Here is a 16,647-nt window from a genome sequence, read left to right as displayed (position 1 = left end):
TTCAAAACTTACTTGGTAACAAGCATTGGAGAGCAGTTGAAGTATAAAACATTGTGAGAAACGGTAAGCCGCTCCCTCTGAAGGAACACAGTGTTTGGAAATAGGTTATTTCTTACTCAAATAATAAAAGCGTTCAGGCCTGTTTAGGCATCTGGAAGCACACATTAGTACAAGTGTGTTCTTTTTAAAATTATTCTCTTGTAACTTTGATGAACATTGAGTGAACAATTTCACAGATTTGTTAATTTATTCAAATGTTGGGATACACCAAGTGGGAAGACTGGGTGTTGACAATAAGGTGTCCATGCCTTTAATACTTTGTGTATCCCAACAGGCACTGAGCCCAACCGCACTACATTCAGTCCAGATGTTAAGTCAATGAAAACAAACTTGTATTAAACCATGCAGTTATAGATGCCAATGAGCTTCTAGAAACAGGATTATAATAATAACAAATTCTTATATTATGCATTTCACAATAACCGTCTCATAAGCGTGTCGTTCATTGGGCCACTCCCTTTAATCTATCTCAGCTCCCTTGGGAGTATACAACCTGTTATGGGTAACCGTAGCGCACCAAAGGCTTTTTCATACACAATATTAACCTCTATCCTAGCAGGTACCCATTTGTACCCCTGAGTGAAGACAAGCAATTATAGTAAAGTATCTTGTCGAAGGAAACAAGTGCCACGGCCGGGATTCGAACCCACACTACGATGACTTAACCACAAGAACTTGAATTCGATGCTCTCAACCACTTGGTCATGACACCCGCGTATCCTAAAGTGCTAGCAGTTTTGTAGGGCTTGAGACTGGTCTTTGTCACAGACCCTCTGGTCTTGGGTGTAATGGTCTTAGCTAAAACACTAAATGCAAGAGAGGTAGATCAAAGAGTATTGTAGCATTGACCGGGGGTACATGTAGCATTGATCACAGCTTCAAATGACACGAGGATGCAAATAACTGGCTTTTCTGTCCTTCTCTTTGGAGCTTTATTTAACCTCAAGAAGTCATGAAGTTACACGAAGTAGAACTCTCCAAAATCAGAGCCCCCTCCCCCTCCCCCCCCCTTCCTCACTGACAAGCGCGTTCCCGATCAGCCTGCAGGGGCCGCCAGCGGTGCTCCGGTAGGGAGTCATGCTGGCGCCCCCTACCGGTCGATGCAAGAGAGTATGATCAAAAAGTATAATCTCATCATATCTGATGAATATAACATCTGATTTTCTTCACCATGCAGACATAAAAAGTCTGAATTCAGAGAAAAGTCTCTAGTTGTCCAATGTTCAGGTAGAAAACTTAATCTTGCAACTATTCTTGTGTGGTTTAACAGTCTTTTACTCGGCAATCTAGGGGTGTCACCTGTCTTTGTTGGTTATTGTTTCTTTATAACTGCCTTTGTGGATCATCCATAGACCAAGTACAATGATAGAGGAGCCTAGCCACCAGGTCCACGACAGAGCTTCACCAAAAACAAGGTGACCAATCACAGCCTGTATTAAATTGATACAGAGAAGAGATAATACAAATTAACTGACAGGGGAACTTTTCAACAATTTGGGGTTTAAAGAAAAATCAACTAGGGCCGGACTTGAACAAACAACCTTCAGGTTAATGCTATGGTGCTTTACCAACTGAGCTATCTGGCCCTATATTGAAGTTTCCCTATATGTTTATGGTCAATCTTTGTTCAGGAGTGCTAGTCAGGAGCCATACATCTGGTTATGTAACTGCCTAGTTCTTTCAAGGCTGTATTGTAAAATTGTCTGGATCCCAGGCTGACTGGCACCCCCTGAGCAAAGAAGGTGACAATATAGGGAGACTGCCAAGATGACTAGGATAGCTCAGTTGGTAGAGCTCCTGCACGTTAATCCAGTAGACTGTTGGTTCATATCCTGCTCAAGTAAATTGTTTTTCTTTGTTCAACCCTAAACCATCCACAACAAAAAGACATCCAGTTCTCCATCAAATTGAGTTGCACTTTGAGATAACAATAACAAAACATAACATTTAAAACTTATAGGGCGCAATTCCATCAAGATCATAGTGCACTAGAAAGAAATTAACTTGGAAAAAGGTGGGTCTTAAAGGAACACATTGCCTTGGATCGGACAAGTTGGTCTATAAAAAGCGTTTGAAACCGTTTGTTATGAAATGCATATGGTTATAAAGATGTTTTAAAAGTAGAATATAATGATCCACACAAGTATCACTCAAAATTACACGGTTTCCATTTTACGTCGCGAACTAACACGGTCAGCCATTTATGAAATGGCCGACCGTGTTTGTCGACGAGGTAAAACGAAAACCACGCAATTTCGAGGCATATTTGTGAAGATCATTGTATTCTACTTTTACAACATCTTTCTAACCATATCGATTTTTATAACAAACTGTTACAGGATGCTTTTCAAAGCCCAACTCGACCGATCCAAGGCAACGTGTTCCTTTAAGGACTTTACGAAAAGCAGAAAGAGTAGTAGATTCCCTAATGGCAGTTGGGAGATTGTTCCAAATCATGGGCCCAGCCACACTGAAAGCCTTCTGACCTAGAACTTTGTTTGCTCGGGGAACATTCAAGCGAGTGATGTCAAGTGTGGACCGAAGAAATCGTGGAAGAGTGTAATGTGACAGTAAAGTGGTAATATAATGAGGTGTAGTTTTGTTAAGCATTTAACAACGAGAAGAGCAATCTTAAAATGGATTCGTTCTCTAATTGGTAACCAATGAAGTTCCCTGAGAGATGGAAAGGATAACGTTCCTTTTTCTCTAGTTGGACTATTGTAATGTTTTTTTCCCCCACTTTTCCTTAACTCATTGTGGAATCTCTGAGGTAACTTTATTCTCCATTTGAAATACTGGTAATTTATTCTAAATAGGGCAACTCCATTCTCCTTCTAGGTGCATTAACTGTAATCTTTTGCTAAATTTTAGCAGACTGACTACTTTACTCTAAACTATCTTAGAACTTACGGAAAAGAAGAAATTAGCCGAGCTGTTTGTAATGGTAGCCTCCAGCGAAGATCTGGACAGCTGTAGTGACTTTACAAACAAGGTCCACATGATGGCGTTGAAGAGAAACAAAAGTGAGAAAGAAATTCCTCTCAAGACCACTGTCACCTGTCAGAGAATAGCATCAATCAATTAAAAATGAAAAATAAACAAGGAATAAACAAAATAAGGTCTTCAACAGATTTGTTCTATAAAGACATTTGTTTGAATGAACCTAATCAATTTTGGACAGATGTTTTATTGATTTTCAACTAAAAACGTTTTTTTTTTGCTTAGTTTGTGACGTTTCGTTTAATTTGTAGTCTGGTATATTTATGGAATATGTCTCCTAATCACTGTAGCTTGCAAGCCTGTATAGACAATGATGCTGCATGGAACCAGAAACACCAAATGTTAACTCCTACTCTCCCACAATTAGCTTTAAAATGTCCCATCCAACGGACAAAGCAATAGTTGTAAGGAACTTACTCAAGAACACGAGTGTCACGACCAGGATTCAAACTCACACTTTGCTGATCAAAAAAACCAGAGCCCGAGTGACGGAGCTCTAAAGCCATGACAGGCTGTATTACTAAGATATGGTTGACAAAAATGTCTAACTCTAAATGTTTTGTTTTATAATTTACCTTTGCTGCAAACATTCAACCAAATTAATGGAAACATTTCAGCCATTCACACAGGCCAGGGCTCAATTTCATAGAGCTGCTTAAAAGCAAAAAAATGTCTAAGCCTAACCAAAAATACTTACCAGAATACCGTTACCAGCTGAAAAACCATTCTACATACAATATGTGACGGTTATCCTGCCATTTATAGCTTAGCAAAACACTTCTTAAAGGCAGTGGACATGGACACTACTGGTAATTACTCAAAATAAATATTAGCATAAAACCTTTCCTGGTAACGAGTAATGGGGAGAGGTTGATGGTATAAAACATTGTGAGCAACGGCTCCCTCTGAAGTGCCATAGTTTTTGAGAAAGTAGTAATGTTCCACGAATTTGATTTCGTGACCTCAGATTTAGAACTTGAGGTCTCAAAATCAACCATCTAAACGCACACAACTTCGTGTGACAAGGTTGTTTTTTTCCTTTAATTATTGTCTCGCAAGTTTGAAGACGGATTGAGCTCAAATTTTCACAGGTTTGTTATTCTATGCATGAGATACACCAACTGTGAAGGCTAGTCTTTGACAAAATACCAGTAACGCCACTGCCTTTTAAAGCACTGTTTATGAAATTGGGCCATGGAATTAGTACAACTGCCTCAAGACTGATCCGTCCCAATAGAACAAAAAGCATCAAATAATACACAACTGCCATTAAAGATGCTATGTCAGATTTTTTGCCGATTTAACCCCAACATTTTGATTTAAAATACAATAGGTATTGCGATGAGGATCAAGAAAGTTACAAGCTTTCATTTGAGCCATTGCTCGAAAAAGTTAGCCAATTATGAGTAGCAGTGAAATAAAATGCTCAAAATTAGTTTTTGTCGGGATCCTGACAGTAATACATATCACGTGACCAATTCTTATGTGTTTTATAAGAAACGCTTTAAATGTGTGTCATGGTTCCCGAGCATTAAAAGTAAAAAGTTAAACTTTTTTTCGTTAGACATTTTAGAGCGGGTGATACTCTTTGAAATACCATTCACTCAAAAAGTCTAACATAGCATCTTTAACTACTCACCAGAGTGCAACTTGGCATTGAGCTCAGTGCAATGGTAGCCTCCATTCTGTGACACACCTCAGCGATTTCTTCTCCAGACATAGCAAGCTTGGCAAAGGCAGATGCACAAGCTGCACACAGTCCGGCACAGATAGCTAATGTCAAACCAAGCATCTTTAACTTAACTTGAGCATCATGAACTTCTAAAACAATGGTCGAATGACTGCGTCTTGCTGTGATGTATGGATTGGTGGTCTTACAACAATCTTGAAGCTGAGCTTTTCATGAATCTGAAGGAACTGAAAAATAAAAGAAGAAAAACATGCAAGAAATGTGCTCAGGGCTGAAAATACTCATTTAAAAGACTAGTAAAGTGACTGTAGTCACCCACACAAACTTTCCTTGGTCCGTCCTATGTGCCAATACGCTCGACTCCAAGAGCCGATTCTTGAGTCAGTCCAGCTTAACATTATGGAGGGTACTTCTAGAAACTAGGAGACTGTTATAGTTTCTAGAAGATATGGAGGGTATGGGGCTATCTACCGGTACATACTTCCAATACATCTATCCCTCCAGAGGACTTTTGTCAACCAGTCATACATCTAGGGTGAAAATGTGCTTGGTTACATACATTGGAACAAAAATCAAAGGACATGCGCTGCAACATGAAACGAATTAAGGTGCAAGTAAAAAGATGTCTGTGTGGTACGGATTGGTAGACTATCGGAGAGTGAGTCAGTTTCAGAGTGGATTCAAAGCAGGCGGCTCCAGAGGATCGATAGGGACTGAGCTAGGAGGACGCAACTGAGCTAGCACGCAACCATTGTATGCAATAGCAGATAGCCAAGTTAGTATAAGTAGTAGGCCTATATAAGGAATATGGGGCGGTTTCTATGCAGTTTCTACGACTCACGCACGCAATGCCTACACCTTTGTTGTCTTCAACAGCGCCCGCTCTTGATATTTTGCTATTCACGATAAACCTTTTTAATTAGTTACAATAACAATAATTGTAACGCAGGCTAAAGGACCATTCGACCCTGCGTTACAATTATTGTAACTAGGATACTTTGGGCTTCCCTACTTTGTGCTGTCCGAGTGTACATTATCATTCACATGAACATGAAAGTTACAAGTTCAATATTATTTAGAGCTATTTACAAAAGTAAAATTAACAAAACTGCTACAGAGGACGGACAGTCCGTGGATGTAGAATTTGGCTGGACTGTCTGGCTTCAACGAGAACTACATAATTAACCCTTGATAATAACTATGGATACAAACAAAACAAATGACCTGAAATTCAGAAGAGGATACAGTACCTTTCAGTTACAATACGCATGCAGAGAGGAGGTTTCATTTTTGAAGTTCCGTCCGTACTTGTCAAAAACCTCGCGTAACTAGCGCCCTCTCTTGACTTAACTTTATTTGACTTAATTAATTGGGATGATTCCTTGACTTAACTCATAGTTTTCTTAACGCTACTGGGTGTACACATCTGGACCCGACTAGTAATGTTTACGGCCGTCAGTAGACACACAACAATCTTCATTTGATTCAGTATCACTCATGCGTGTCATAAAGTTTGTTTGTCCACCTCATTGTATGGTCTCAAGGGAAGGTCGGTCCGGAAGGTCTGTGTGGTGGAGCAAGGGGAGGAGAAACTCCTACTACTAGTACTACAGTACGAGGGAATCTTTCTAAACTGACTGTGTATTCTTGAAGTAAAGTAAGTATTGAATGAAGAGTATTATAATTGGAAAAGTTTCCGTATGGCGCCACCACTTTTTCATTCGATATGAAATAATATAGTATTTAATTTACCTCAATGAGATATCCCTTTCTGTAAATATGAGTGAAAAAGTGGTGGCGCCATACGGAAAGTTATCCCAAGTGGGGCTACATTCACTGCATGCTTTCAGATGCTTGAATTCGAGACCTCAAGTTCTTGATCTAAATCTGATTCTGAGGTCTTGTAATCAAAATCGTGGAAAATCACTTCTTTCTCGAAAACTACGTCACTTCAGAGGGAGATGTCACAACGTTTTATTATACTATCAACTTCTCCCCATTACCTGACTACTTAGCTCAGTACCAAGTAAAAAAAAAAGGTTTGACTTTGATTTAGTTGCGATAACGTGACCCTCCTCCCGACGGCCGCCAGGCCGGAGGGTCACAAAGCTTTCGCAATCTGTGCAGGGCGAAATGGTTAAAACGTACAATTTCGACAGCTAGTCAGCCGATTTGCTCCATTTTTACCACTTTTCACCCCAAAAATAGATGTGTTGAAAATAATATTGGATCCATCCTAAAGCCATTGGACACTTTCGGTATAAGCTTCAAGGGCGATATCGATTTATTTTATTCACGATATATCGTCGATATAATCGCGATTAATGAAATTTGACATCATCAGTCTTAAAACTCCAAGTGAAAGTTGTAGAAGAGACAGTCCTAGCATAAGAGAGGTGTTCTAATGACCTATTTTTCTGGTTTGACTCCAAACCTATGGGGTGCAAGATGTCTCAGCTAGCAAATACATCGCGATATTTAATCGATATATCGATATATCGCGATTATCGATATTTCGATTAAAACCAAATCCATCCGATATCGAAATCGTGTCCAAATTAATATCGCGATATTCGATAATATCGTGATATCGCCCAAGCTTATTTCGGTAAACAGTATTGTCCAAAGGCCCACACTTCGTGTATCACAACTTATATAATGGCAAACCTATGAAAATTTAGGCTCAATCGGCCATCGGAGTCGGGAGAAAATAATGGGAAAACCACCCTTGTTTACGCACGTTTCGCCGTGTCATGACATCGTGTTTATACTATAATCCATAATTCTCTATGTCGAGATTAATGTTTTCTAAAAAAAAAAAGCACTTCATGGAATAATATTTCAAGATAAGTCTTTCACCATTACCTTCTGTAAACCCTGTAAGTCATTTTGTAAATCTGTGTACTTTTTTTTTTTTCTTTCTCTTTCGACGTGTATAATGGCTTTAAAGGAATGTTACAGAATTGGGAAGATATAAAAATCGTGAAAATCACAGATTTACATAAAACTTAATGTACATGGTATATCGATGTTGATACTTGAAAACATCCCTTTAATTATTTCTGTCATATTTAATGAGAAATAATTAAACTAACTTCGCGCTTGGAGTTTATCGCTCGCTCAGTGAGTGTTTTAATCATTTTTATTTTGGCATTGATGCAATGCAAAGTTTGTAATCGTTTTTTCACTATTCTCTCGTGACCCAGATGGCCAATCGATCTGAAACTTCTACAGGTTTGTCAGTTTTTGTATAATGATATGGTGAATTGCATAAAGTGTACACTGCCAGCAACTGTTTTGTTAGCAAAAACCAATTCTGTAATGTTCCTTTAATCATGCAAAGCCTTAAATTCTTTCAAAGGAAGTTGCAGTAATATTTTTAATAGTAGTACGTAGTAGACCCACTACTAGGCCTACTAGTTTACTCCATTATTGATTAGGTTCTTGTGATCAAAGTTCAGTTTATGTTTTTTCCCCTAGGCACGTGTACTACACTAGCTATTGTATCAGCCAAGAAGAGATCAGCCGAAAAGAGGTTGAAAATGGGTTACGATGTTGAGCGATTTGTTGGATCTATCAACGATGGACTTCTGTGCTGCATCTGTCGAGATGTTCTTGAGGATCCTCTGCAAGCCCCCTGTGAGCATGCTTACTGCACCTCCTGCATCCATGCCTGGCTTGTACATGATCAGATCTGTCCAGAGGATAGACAACCTCTAACACAAGATCAACTTCATCCGATCTTTCGCTACATGAGAAACGACTTAAACCAGCTGAGACTGCGCTGCCGAAACCGAGTGGCAGGCTGCTGTGATGAGGTGATGTTAGAGAATTTAACGAGACATGAGGCAGCCTGTGACTTTGGGAGAGTGACCTGCCCGAACGTGAACTGTGGCATAGAACTTGAGAGACGAGTTCTAGACTCTCATCTCCTGGTCTGTACGCACAGAACCAAAACATGCCCACAGGGATGTGGGTTGACAGTACTAAACTCTGAAGTGGACTCGCATAACTGCGTGGCCGAGCTGCGCTTAGAGTTGGAGTTATTGCGATCTGAGATGATCGGGAAGAATGAGGATCAGAAGCATGAGATGAAACTGAGGCTTGACTCGCAGAGAACGCACATGGTGCACAAAATCAGTGAGATGCAGCAACAGATGGATGAATTAAAAAGTAATTATTGTGAAGATAACCTGCAGTCGTATAGGGCCTACGGCTATTTCTGAGAATACAAATGTCTTTTCTTTAGTGATCACCTTATTTCTTTTTCTTCTTTTTTTTTCTGGGGAAAAGAAGTAAAAACAAATTTGGACAAAAAATAGTTTAAAAAAACTGAAGAGAAAGTATATCTTGGGTTGCTTGAACTGTTTGATTGTTTTAACCCTTCATGTCATGTACAAATGACCTGTAAAAATTGAATCCCATTCATTACACTTGTGGCCTGTAGCGAGGCACTTGACCATATTGCTTCATAAAACATTTGAAAGGTAGTGCATTCTGCTCTACCAGCCAGGCTCCAAGTGGATGATACTCATGAGTCATGCCTACCTCCTTACAGACTGGGAAGGGGCTGAGGGGCTGGCCCTGTTTCAGCCCCAGGAGTAGGTAGCAACGTGTCACTAGTGGCAGTTGATTTGCAGTAAATGGTGTAGCCCGCACCTTTTAGTGGCAGTTACTAGTTTGGCGATATCTCATAAAATAAAAACATACTAACTTCCTCAGTTTATAAACCAGGGCAAACACACATCGGAGCATACTGATTGAAACGTCGAGTTGAAACCAACGGTTCTTTTCAGAACCACCCCAACTCATTAGAGATAGTCATTACATGGTGTTACCACAAACCTTTCTATGAACACAAACTTATTATTCAAACTAAACTTCGTACATTGTATGTACATGTAGCTAGCAGAGTCTTTATCCAAGAGAAAGACTCTGCTGGAAAAAGACTCTGCTAGGGTCGAAGGGGGATGCCACACCCATTTTTTGCATTATTTGTATACTCTTCAAATAACAACAAATCAACCTATTAAGCATCACTGGATGGGTTAAAACCAACATTTATTATCCGAAAAATAACTTATCATTTGTTGCCAACAGGTCAGAATGATCGCTTGTTTCATGATGTCCGACTGCTGAGTGCCTTGGAGAGGAAAAGGGGACAGGATATGGAGCGTCTAGAACTTGAGAAAAAAGAGCTACTAGAGGTTCTGAAAGCACTTAAGGATGAACACGAACTAGCAAAGACCAACACCTGCCGCATCACAGCTCTCTGATTACACATGTCTGGGGAGTAATAGTATCAGGGCTTGGCCTGTTCAGAACAAACCAGGGTTTTCCTAAGCACAAGCTAATAATAATAATATTTGGTTTTTATAAAGCGCTTTATACACCATTTCTCAAAGCGGTTCCAACATAACCCTGATCTCACTGGGCCATTTCATTCCTTAAACCACCTCGGCTCCCTGGGGATCAGAGTATATCATACAGCCTGTGCCGCCAAATACGTAGCGCACTAAGCGAAACCAATCGCAAGAACCATCTCTGCCCTCACAGGTACCCATTTACTCCCGGGCGGAGAGAAGCAATTATAGTAAAGTGTCTTGCTCAGGGACACATGTGCCACGACCAAGATTCGAACCCACACTCTGCTGATCAAAATGTAAACATATTATTAGTTGATATTTATGCAAAAAGCTTAATGTATTCACGACTCTTGTTTCATGAGATAAAAAAAAAAGTATTCCGTCCTCTTTACATGTACATGTATGTGTAACTAACAGCATTTCCCTAATATTATACGTGTACATGTCAATAATGTAAATACATAAAACATGCTAAACAAAAATGACTGTTTCAATAGCACTCTGCACTGTAATGATGTCCTATTGCCCAAACTACCCGGCTTTGTCAGACAATGTAGTCCTGTTTGTAAGCTATTGTTCACAACACGCAAGTAAACATAAAACTTGGATGTACGTGCGCGTAGGTTAGTAAAATTTGACAGCTTTGTCTGAGACCGGAGAACTTGGGGTTTTATCTTTAAGAATTGTGCAAAGTGCTGATTGTTCTTTGTTAAAATGATTGAAACATATTGTACCCACCATGCAAAACACTTGACCAATGATAGATAAGTCTTCCTTTGACCATAGCAAGGGTGCTGTTTCAGGGCTCAAAGTTTGCAATGGACTGCAAGCTGGTAGCCAGGGACCAGTAATTTTTTCTGGCCAATAAACTTGTGATTGGACAAGTGTGTCCATTTAAACTTTAATACCTCGCTGAGTAACATCTTTGATACAAAATATTTATGTTGAAATGCTGATCAAATTAATCATTCATAAGACAATTGAGTTAAATCAATTAAAAAATTCAAGTTAAGATTCTGGCGTTGTAAATCAAATCTGGTCCAGTAAAACATTTGATCTATGAGCTCTGGGGTGCATTTCACAAAGGTACATGTAGTCCTAACTTAGGACTAGTCCTAGGCAATGCTAAGAGATAGGGACCAGTCCTAAAGTTAGGATGAGTTACTGGTCCTAACTTAGGACTAGTTCTAGGCAATGCTAAGAGATAGGGACCAGTCCTAAAGTTAGGATGAGTTACTGGTCCTAACTTAGGACTAGTTCTAGGCAATGCTAAGAGATAGGGACCAGTCCTAAAGTTAGGATGAGTTACTGGTCCTAACTTAGGACTAGTTCTAGGCAATGCTAAGAGATAGGGACCAGTCCTAAAGTTAGGATGAGTTACTGGTCCTAACTTAGGACTAGTCCTAGGCAATGCTAAGAGATAGGGACCAGTCCTAAAGTTAGGATGAGTTACTGGTCCTAACTTAGGACCAGTCCTATCTCTTAGCATTGCCTAGGACTAGTCCTAAGTTAGGACTACCTTTGTGAAATCCACCCCTGTCCTCCTTTGGAGCCCCCCCCCCCCCACACACTCAAACTAAAAAGGGCATTTATGACAAACAATCTCAACATGATAAATCTGTAGCATTTAACAATGGGGTAGACACAACCTATCAAACTTACATTTTATAATAATAATAATAATAATAATAACCGTATTTATAACGCGCCTTTTGCCAAAGGATACAAAGCGCCAGGTATTATTACTGCAAGGAGTGGGGGCGATTTCTGAGATAATATAAGACCTAATCCTCAAGCACAATGTAATGGTTTACAGGGTGCTGTGGCACAATATGCTGCCAATCCAGCCAGGAACACCGGGGCGAACCCCTTCTCTTTTCGACAAGTGCACTGGGTTCTTTTACATGCGTTTAAACAACACATGGGACCAACGGCTTTATGTCCCATCCGAAGGACGAAGCAATGGTTATGTGTCTTGCTTAAGGACACAGGTGTCACGGCTGGGGATTCGAACCCACACTCTGCTGATCAGAAACACCAGAGTTTGAATTCGGTGCTCTTAACCGCTCGGCCACGACACTTCCACAATGTTCAACTGCATTGCTACATGTACTCACATACCTTGCAGTTGGTGTGAATAATTATTGCCAAGTTAAATTGATCAGAGAGTAGCCATGGTAGGCTAGTGATTGTGCCTTTTAAAATTAATCATGTACCTCACAAGGTGTTCAATTATGAGCAAGTAGCTCTAGATGCAATATTAGTACATCAGCAGAACTAGTCCATTGTGCGTATAATCAGTAGACCTACGTATTATTATTGTTCCCTTTTAAATTTCTAGTGCTACATTATATTTATTGGTTGATGTGTTCAGTTTCTTTCCAGAATTTGTATTTAATCGCATTCCATTTCATTGGTGGTCAGTTGACATTGTTTAGCGCATGGATGATGATCATTTCATTCCTTGAGATTCTCATATTTATGTTCAAAATGTATACAGTTTTTGACAGAAGAGCAACAACAACAATTTGTTTTTCTGTCGCTACAGTTGAAACAGTTTCTGAATTGAATTGCCACATAAGATCATATTCATAAGTAATAATGAATCTGAAATATTTACACATGTATCTGTCTAAGTTTTAGATCAATGTTGATGCTTTTATTCACAACGGTAATTCAGTGCCCTAAAGATACATTTTTTATGCGGGGTGGGGGAAAAGAAATTATTTTGCCATTTTGATATGATTTGATGTAAAGCTACATGTATGAATATGATAATGTTGTTGGGTTGTTCATCCATAGAAGGCATGGGGTGTGTTTGGATCTTGCTAGTTACACCAGTGAGCCTCCAGCTGTTAAGGAATAATTTATGACCTCATAGTCCACACCCTGAAATGTAGAAGTGCCAATAGTAGAAGTCAGGGTTATGACCCAAGGTGGCACTGTGGCTCTCCTTGTTCTCATATACATTTCTGTGTTGCTATGGTTTCCTGATACACCTGCGTTGCAAGTTAGTTTGGCTGAGACATGTGTAAAGTAAAGATACATTGTAGGTGACAATAATTTGAGTACATTAATTGGACAATGTTTGAAGAGCGACATATATTAATATATGCATTAGCAACACAGATTAGAAAACTGGTTCATTGTGGCCTTGGTCAGAGCATAGAGTAAGTCTCTGTCCTTACTCTATGGTCAGAGTTACATTTCCACCGAAAACACCTTTTATAAACTCTCTGAAAAGTCAAGTCGTCAGTAAAAATGCAAATTTGTTCAAACGTTGGGCAATGTTGGAATTTTCAATAATATGGTTTCTGAATTTAAAACGGCCTGTGTGTACCACTACATACATGTACATGTACATGTACATGTATGTAGATGTTAAATTGTGTTCAATATACACATGTGTACTTGTAGAATCATTTTATAAAGGGAGACTGACTGGGTAAATTTAAAATAATTTAGGGTTCTTTACCAACTAAGTTTTTATGCTAACAATTATTTGGAGTAATTACATGTGTGTACATTGTACCAATAGTGTCCAGTGCCTTTAAAGGCAGTGGACACTATTGGTAATTGTCAAAGACTAGTCTTCACAGTTGGTGTACATGTATCTCAACATTTATGCATAAAATAACAAACCTGTGAAAATTTGAGCTCAATCGGTCATCGATCTTGCGAGATAATAATGAAGTAAATAAACACCCTTGTCACACGAAGTTGTGTGTGTTTAGATGGTTGATTTCGAGACCTCAAGTTCTAAACTTGAGGTCTCGAAATCAAATTCATAGAAAATTACTTCTTTCTCGAAGACTACGGCACTTCAGAGGGAGCCGTTTATCACAGTGTTTTATACCATCGGCCTCTCCCCATTACTTGTCACCAAGAAAGGTTTTATGTTAATCATTATTTTGAGTAATTACCAATAGTGTCCACTGCAACCGGGAGGGTATTCTTAAATATTCCGTTCTAGCACAATGTAAACAGTGGGAGTAACTAAACCCACTCAGCATGTTATTCATTTATTTTCTTAAAGCCATTGCACACTTTCGTCCAAGGCTCACACTTCGTGTATCACAACTTATATATAAAATAACAAACCTGTGAAAATGTAGGCACAATCGGTCATCGGAGTCGGGAGAAAAATAAAGGGAAAACCCACCCTTGTTTCCGCATGCTTTCGCCGTGTCATGACATGTGTTTAAAATAAATATGTAATTCTCGATATTGAGAATTGATATTGTTTTAATGTTTTCTCAAAAAGTAAAGCATTTCATGGAATAATATTTCAAGAGAAGTCTTTTACCATTACCTTCTGTAAACCCTGTAAAGTATTTGTAAATCTGTGAACTTTTTTTGTTTTTTCTGTATAGAAAGTGTATAATGGCTTTAAGAGTTGTCTGGAAGCAACCAGGAGGGTATTCTGAAACATTCCTTTATAGCACAATATAAACAGTGGGAGTAACTAAACCCACTCAGCATGATATTCATTTTCTTAACTGAAGGGCATTGTAAAACAAAAAACTTCTAATTTTGTTGGAGCCTTTCTGCACCATTTATATATATATTTTTTTCACAATGAACAAATGGAACTACATGGTATTATTTCACTACATTATTTTTCTTTCAGACATTTTGTACTTGGTGTAGAAATGAAATATTTAAAAATTCGTAATAAAAACAGATAATATGCAAAACTGTTCAGGGTATGACAGTACAACATCCAAGATATCAAATGAACTTTGAGAAGAAATTGACTCCAGAAATTTAATCGCACACCAAAGCTACATGTAAACACATCATTGTTTCTCTTCCTTTTTATTTTATATTACAGTTTGTCTGTAAAGCGTGACGTTAACACACAGGTTCTTACACAGTTTGCAAGTATAATTGTTTGAAGTTGTGAATGTACTTTTCTATGATGGTAGATCTGAGTAGTTGAGAAAGAAGTTGGTCGTCTATTTAGTTTTTCTAAACACAGGGTTTTCTTAAGTCTGTAATGGAGACACTAGTTTTTTTTGGGGTATAATTACAACATTGATGACTGGTTCAGAGGGACTGGGCAAGTCTACAAATCTTGCTATAGATGTTTGTTTGATACAGATACATGTATCTTCTCCAGTAATGTATGTTACGGTTGCAATATATCGGTGACTACAAAACAAATATGTTAAAAAAACGACCATTGCCAGTCATGACTAGGGTTTTCTAGCGTTATTAGTATCCTTCTAAAGTTACAATTTCATTTAATTAAAAGGCCAGTTGTGATTTACCTTCCATAAGCTTTGAAAATACAATACCAAAAATGCCTTTATCATATAAATTATATCATATTTTCTTTTTCAAAGTAACATTTCAATGATAAAGTAACCCACCTTTCAACAAATTTTGTAATTGTATTGACAAATTTTATAATTTTATTGTCACATTTTCAGTAATTTTGTTTGTTTTTAACAATAAAACAAATAGTAATATTGATTATAAATCATTGTTTTCAGATGGTTGATATTGTTTGATTGTGTGTCTACTCCATCTCATGTTTGTTATTTCCTTCAATCAAATTAAAAACACTCGTCATTAGGGCTCAATTTTACAGAATTCTGCACTTACTGGGTAAGCACAAAATTTTTGGAGTACGCCATGCACAAGCTAAAATACCCTGCTTACCTGTGAAATTTGCTTGACAAAAGCGCGGAACTCCCAGCTTCCGCAACTGCTTACTCTTAATTATTTACCAACGGTAAGCAGAGCCATGAAATTGGGCCCAGTCATGCCAGTTGAAGTGCTAATACCATATCGCCTTCAAAACCCCTCCTGAGTCAAGTGTTTAGCCACATGAAGTAAGGGTCACAGAAATTCAATATTCTATAACTGTTTCAAACAATTTAAAGATCCATTTCATAAAATACACAAATCAGATTCTGAGTCAAGCTTATAGATGGACTTCTCATAATTTGGCTCTTACTATATTATTGCTGATCGAGGGTACAATGCCTGGAACTTCACTGATGCCAGCACAAGGCCTGGAACTTCACTGATGCCAGCACAATGCCTGGAACTTCACTGATGCCAGCACAAGGCCTGGAACTTCACTGATGCCAGCACAAGGCCTGGAACTTCACTGATGCCAGCACAAGGCCTGGAACTTCACTGATGCCAGCACAAGGCCTGGAACTTCACTGATGCCAGCACAATGCCGGGAACTTCACTGATGCCAGCACAAGGCCTGGAACTTCACTGATGCCAGCACAATGCCTGGAACTTCACTGATGCCAGCACAATGCCTGGAACTTCACTGATGCCAGCACAATGCCTGGAACTTCACTGATGCCAGCACAATGCCTGGAACTTCACTGATGCCAGCACAATGCCTGGAACTTCACTGATGCCAGCACAATGCCTGGAACTTCACTGATGCCAGCACAATGCCTGGAACTTCACTGATGCCAGCACAAGGCCTGGAACTTCACTGATGCCAGCACAAGGCCTGGAACTTCACTGATGCCAGCACAAGGCCTGGAACTTCACTGA

At 39.0% G+C, this 16,647-nt stretch overlaps 2 protein-coding genes across 2 annotated transcripts; one reads left to right on the top strand and one right to left on the bottom strand.

Annotated features, from left to right (window-relative positions):
* Positions 1 to 275: 275 nt before the first annotated feature.
* On the bottom strand, positions 276 to 6,073 carry LOC117289372 (transmembrane protein 42-like). Its single transcript, XM_033770469.1, has 4 exons — positions 6,001 to 6,073; positions 4,700 to 4,977; positions 2,971 to 3,117; positions 276 to 1,490 (listed from the first exon to the last, which is right to left on the bottom strand). Exons 2-4 carry the CDS (start codon positions 4,850 to 4,852, stop codon positions 1,356 to 1,358), a joined length of 435 nt encoding a protein of 144 aa, XP_033626360.1. The 5' UTR covers positions 4,853 to 4,977; positions 6,001 to 6,073; the 3' UTR covers positions 276 to 1,355.
* A 153-nt stretch (positions 6,074 to 6,226) lies between these two features.
* On the top strand, positions 6,227 to 11,021 carry LOC117289446 (E3 ubiquitin-protein ligase NRDP1-like). Its single transcript, XM_033770578.1, has 3 exons — positions 6,227 to 6,407; positions 8,231 to 8,923; positions 9,851 to 11,021. Exons 2-3 carry the CDS (start codon positions 8,293 to 8,295, stop codon positions 10,024 to 10,026), a joined length of 807 nt encoding a protein of 268 aa, XP_033626469.1. The 5' UTR covers positions 6,227 to 6,407; positions 8,231 to 8,292; the 3' UTR covers positions 10,027 to 11,021.
* The last annotated feature ends 5,626 nt before the right edge of the window (positions 11,022 to 16,647 follow it).

The sequence above is a fragment of the Asterias rubens genome, chromosome 4, assembly GCF_902459465.1.
Source record: "Asterias rubens chromosome 4, eAstRub1.3, whole genome shotgun sequence".
Lineage (NCBI taxonomy): Eukaryota > Metazoa > Echinodermata > Asteroidea > Forcipulatida > Asteriidae > Asterias > Asterias rubens.
The sequence above is the reverse complement of the archived record's forward strand: the minus strand, read 5'-3'. Positions and strand labels throughout refer to the sequence as shown.

Bases quoted from the DNA above. Each gene is read 5' to 3' on its own strand.
- LOC117289372 (XM_033770469.1), bottom strand. From the start codon at position 4,852: ATGCTTGGTTTGACATTAGCTATCTGTGCCGGACTGTGTGCAGCTTGT. The intron at 3,118-4,699 runs GTGAGTAGTTAA...ATTCTCTGACAG, and splicing joins CAATGCCAAGTTGCACTCTG to GTGACAGTGGTCTTGAGAGG. The intron at 1,491-2,970 runs GTAAGTTCTAAG...AATTTAATACAG, and splicing joins CGGCTAATTTCTTCTTTTCC to GCTGTGATTGGTCACCTTGT.
- LOC117289446 (XM_033770578.1), top strand. From the start codon at position 8,293: ATGGGTTACGATGTTGAGCGATTTGTTGGATCTATCAACGATGGACTT. The intron at 8,924-9,850 runs GTAATTATTGTG...TGTTGCCAACAG, and splicing joins ACAGATGGATGAATTAAAAA to GTCAGAATGATCGCTTGTTT.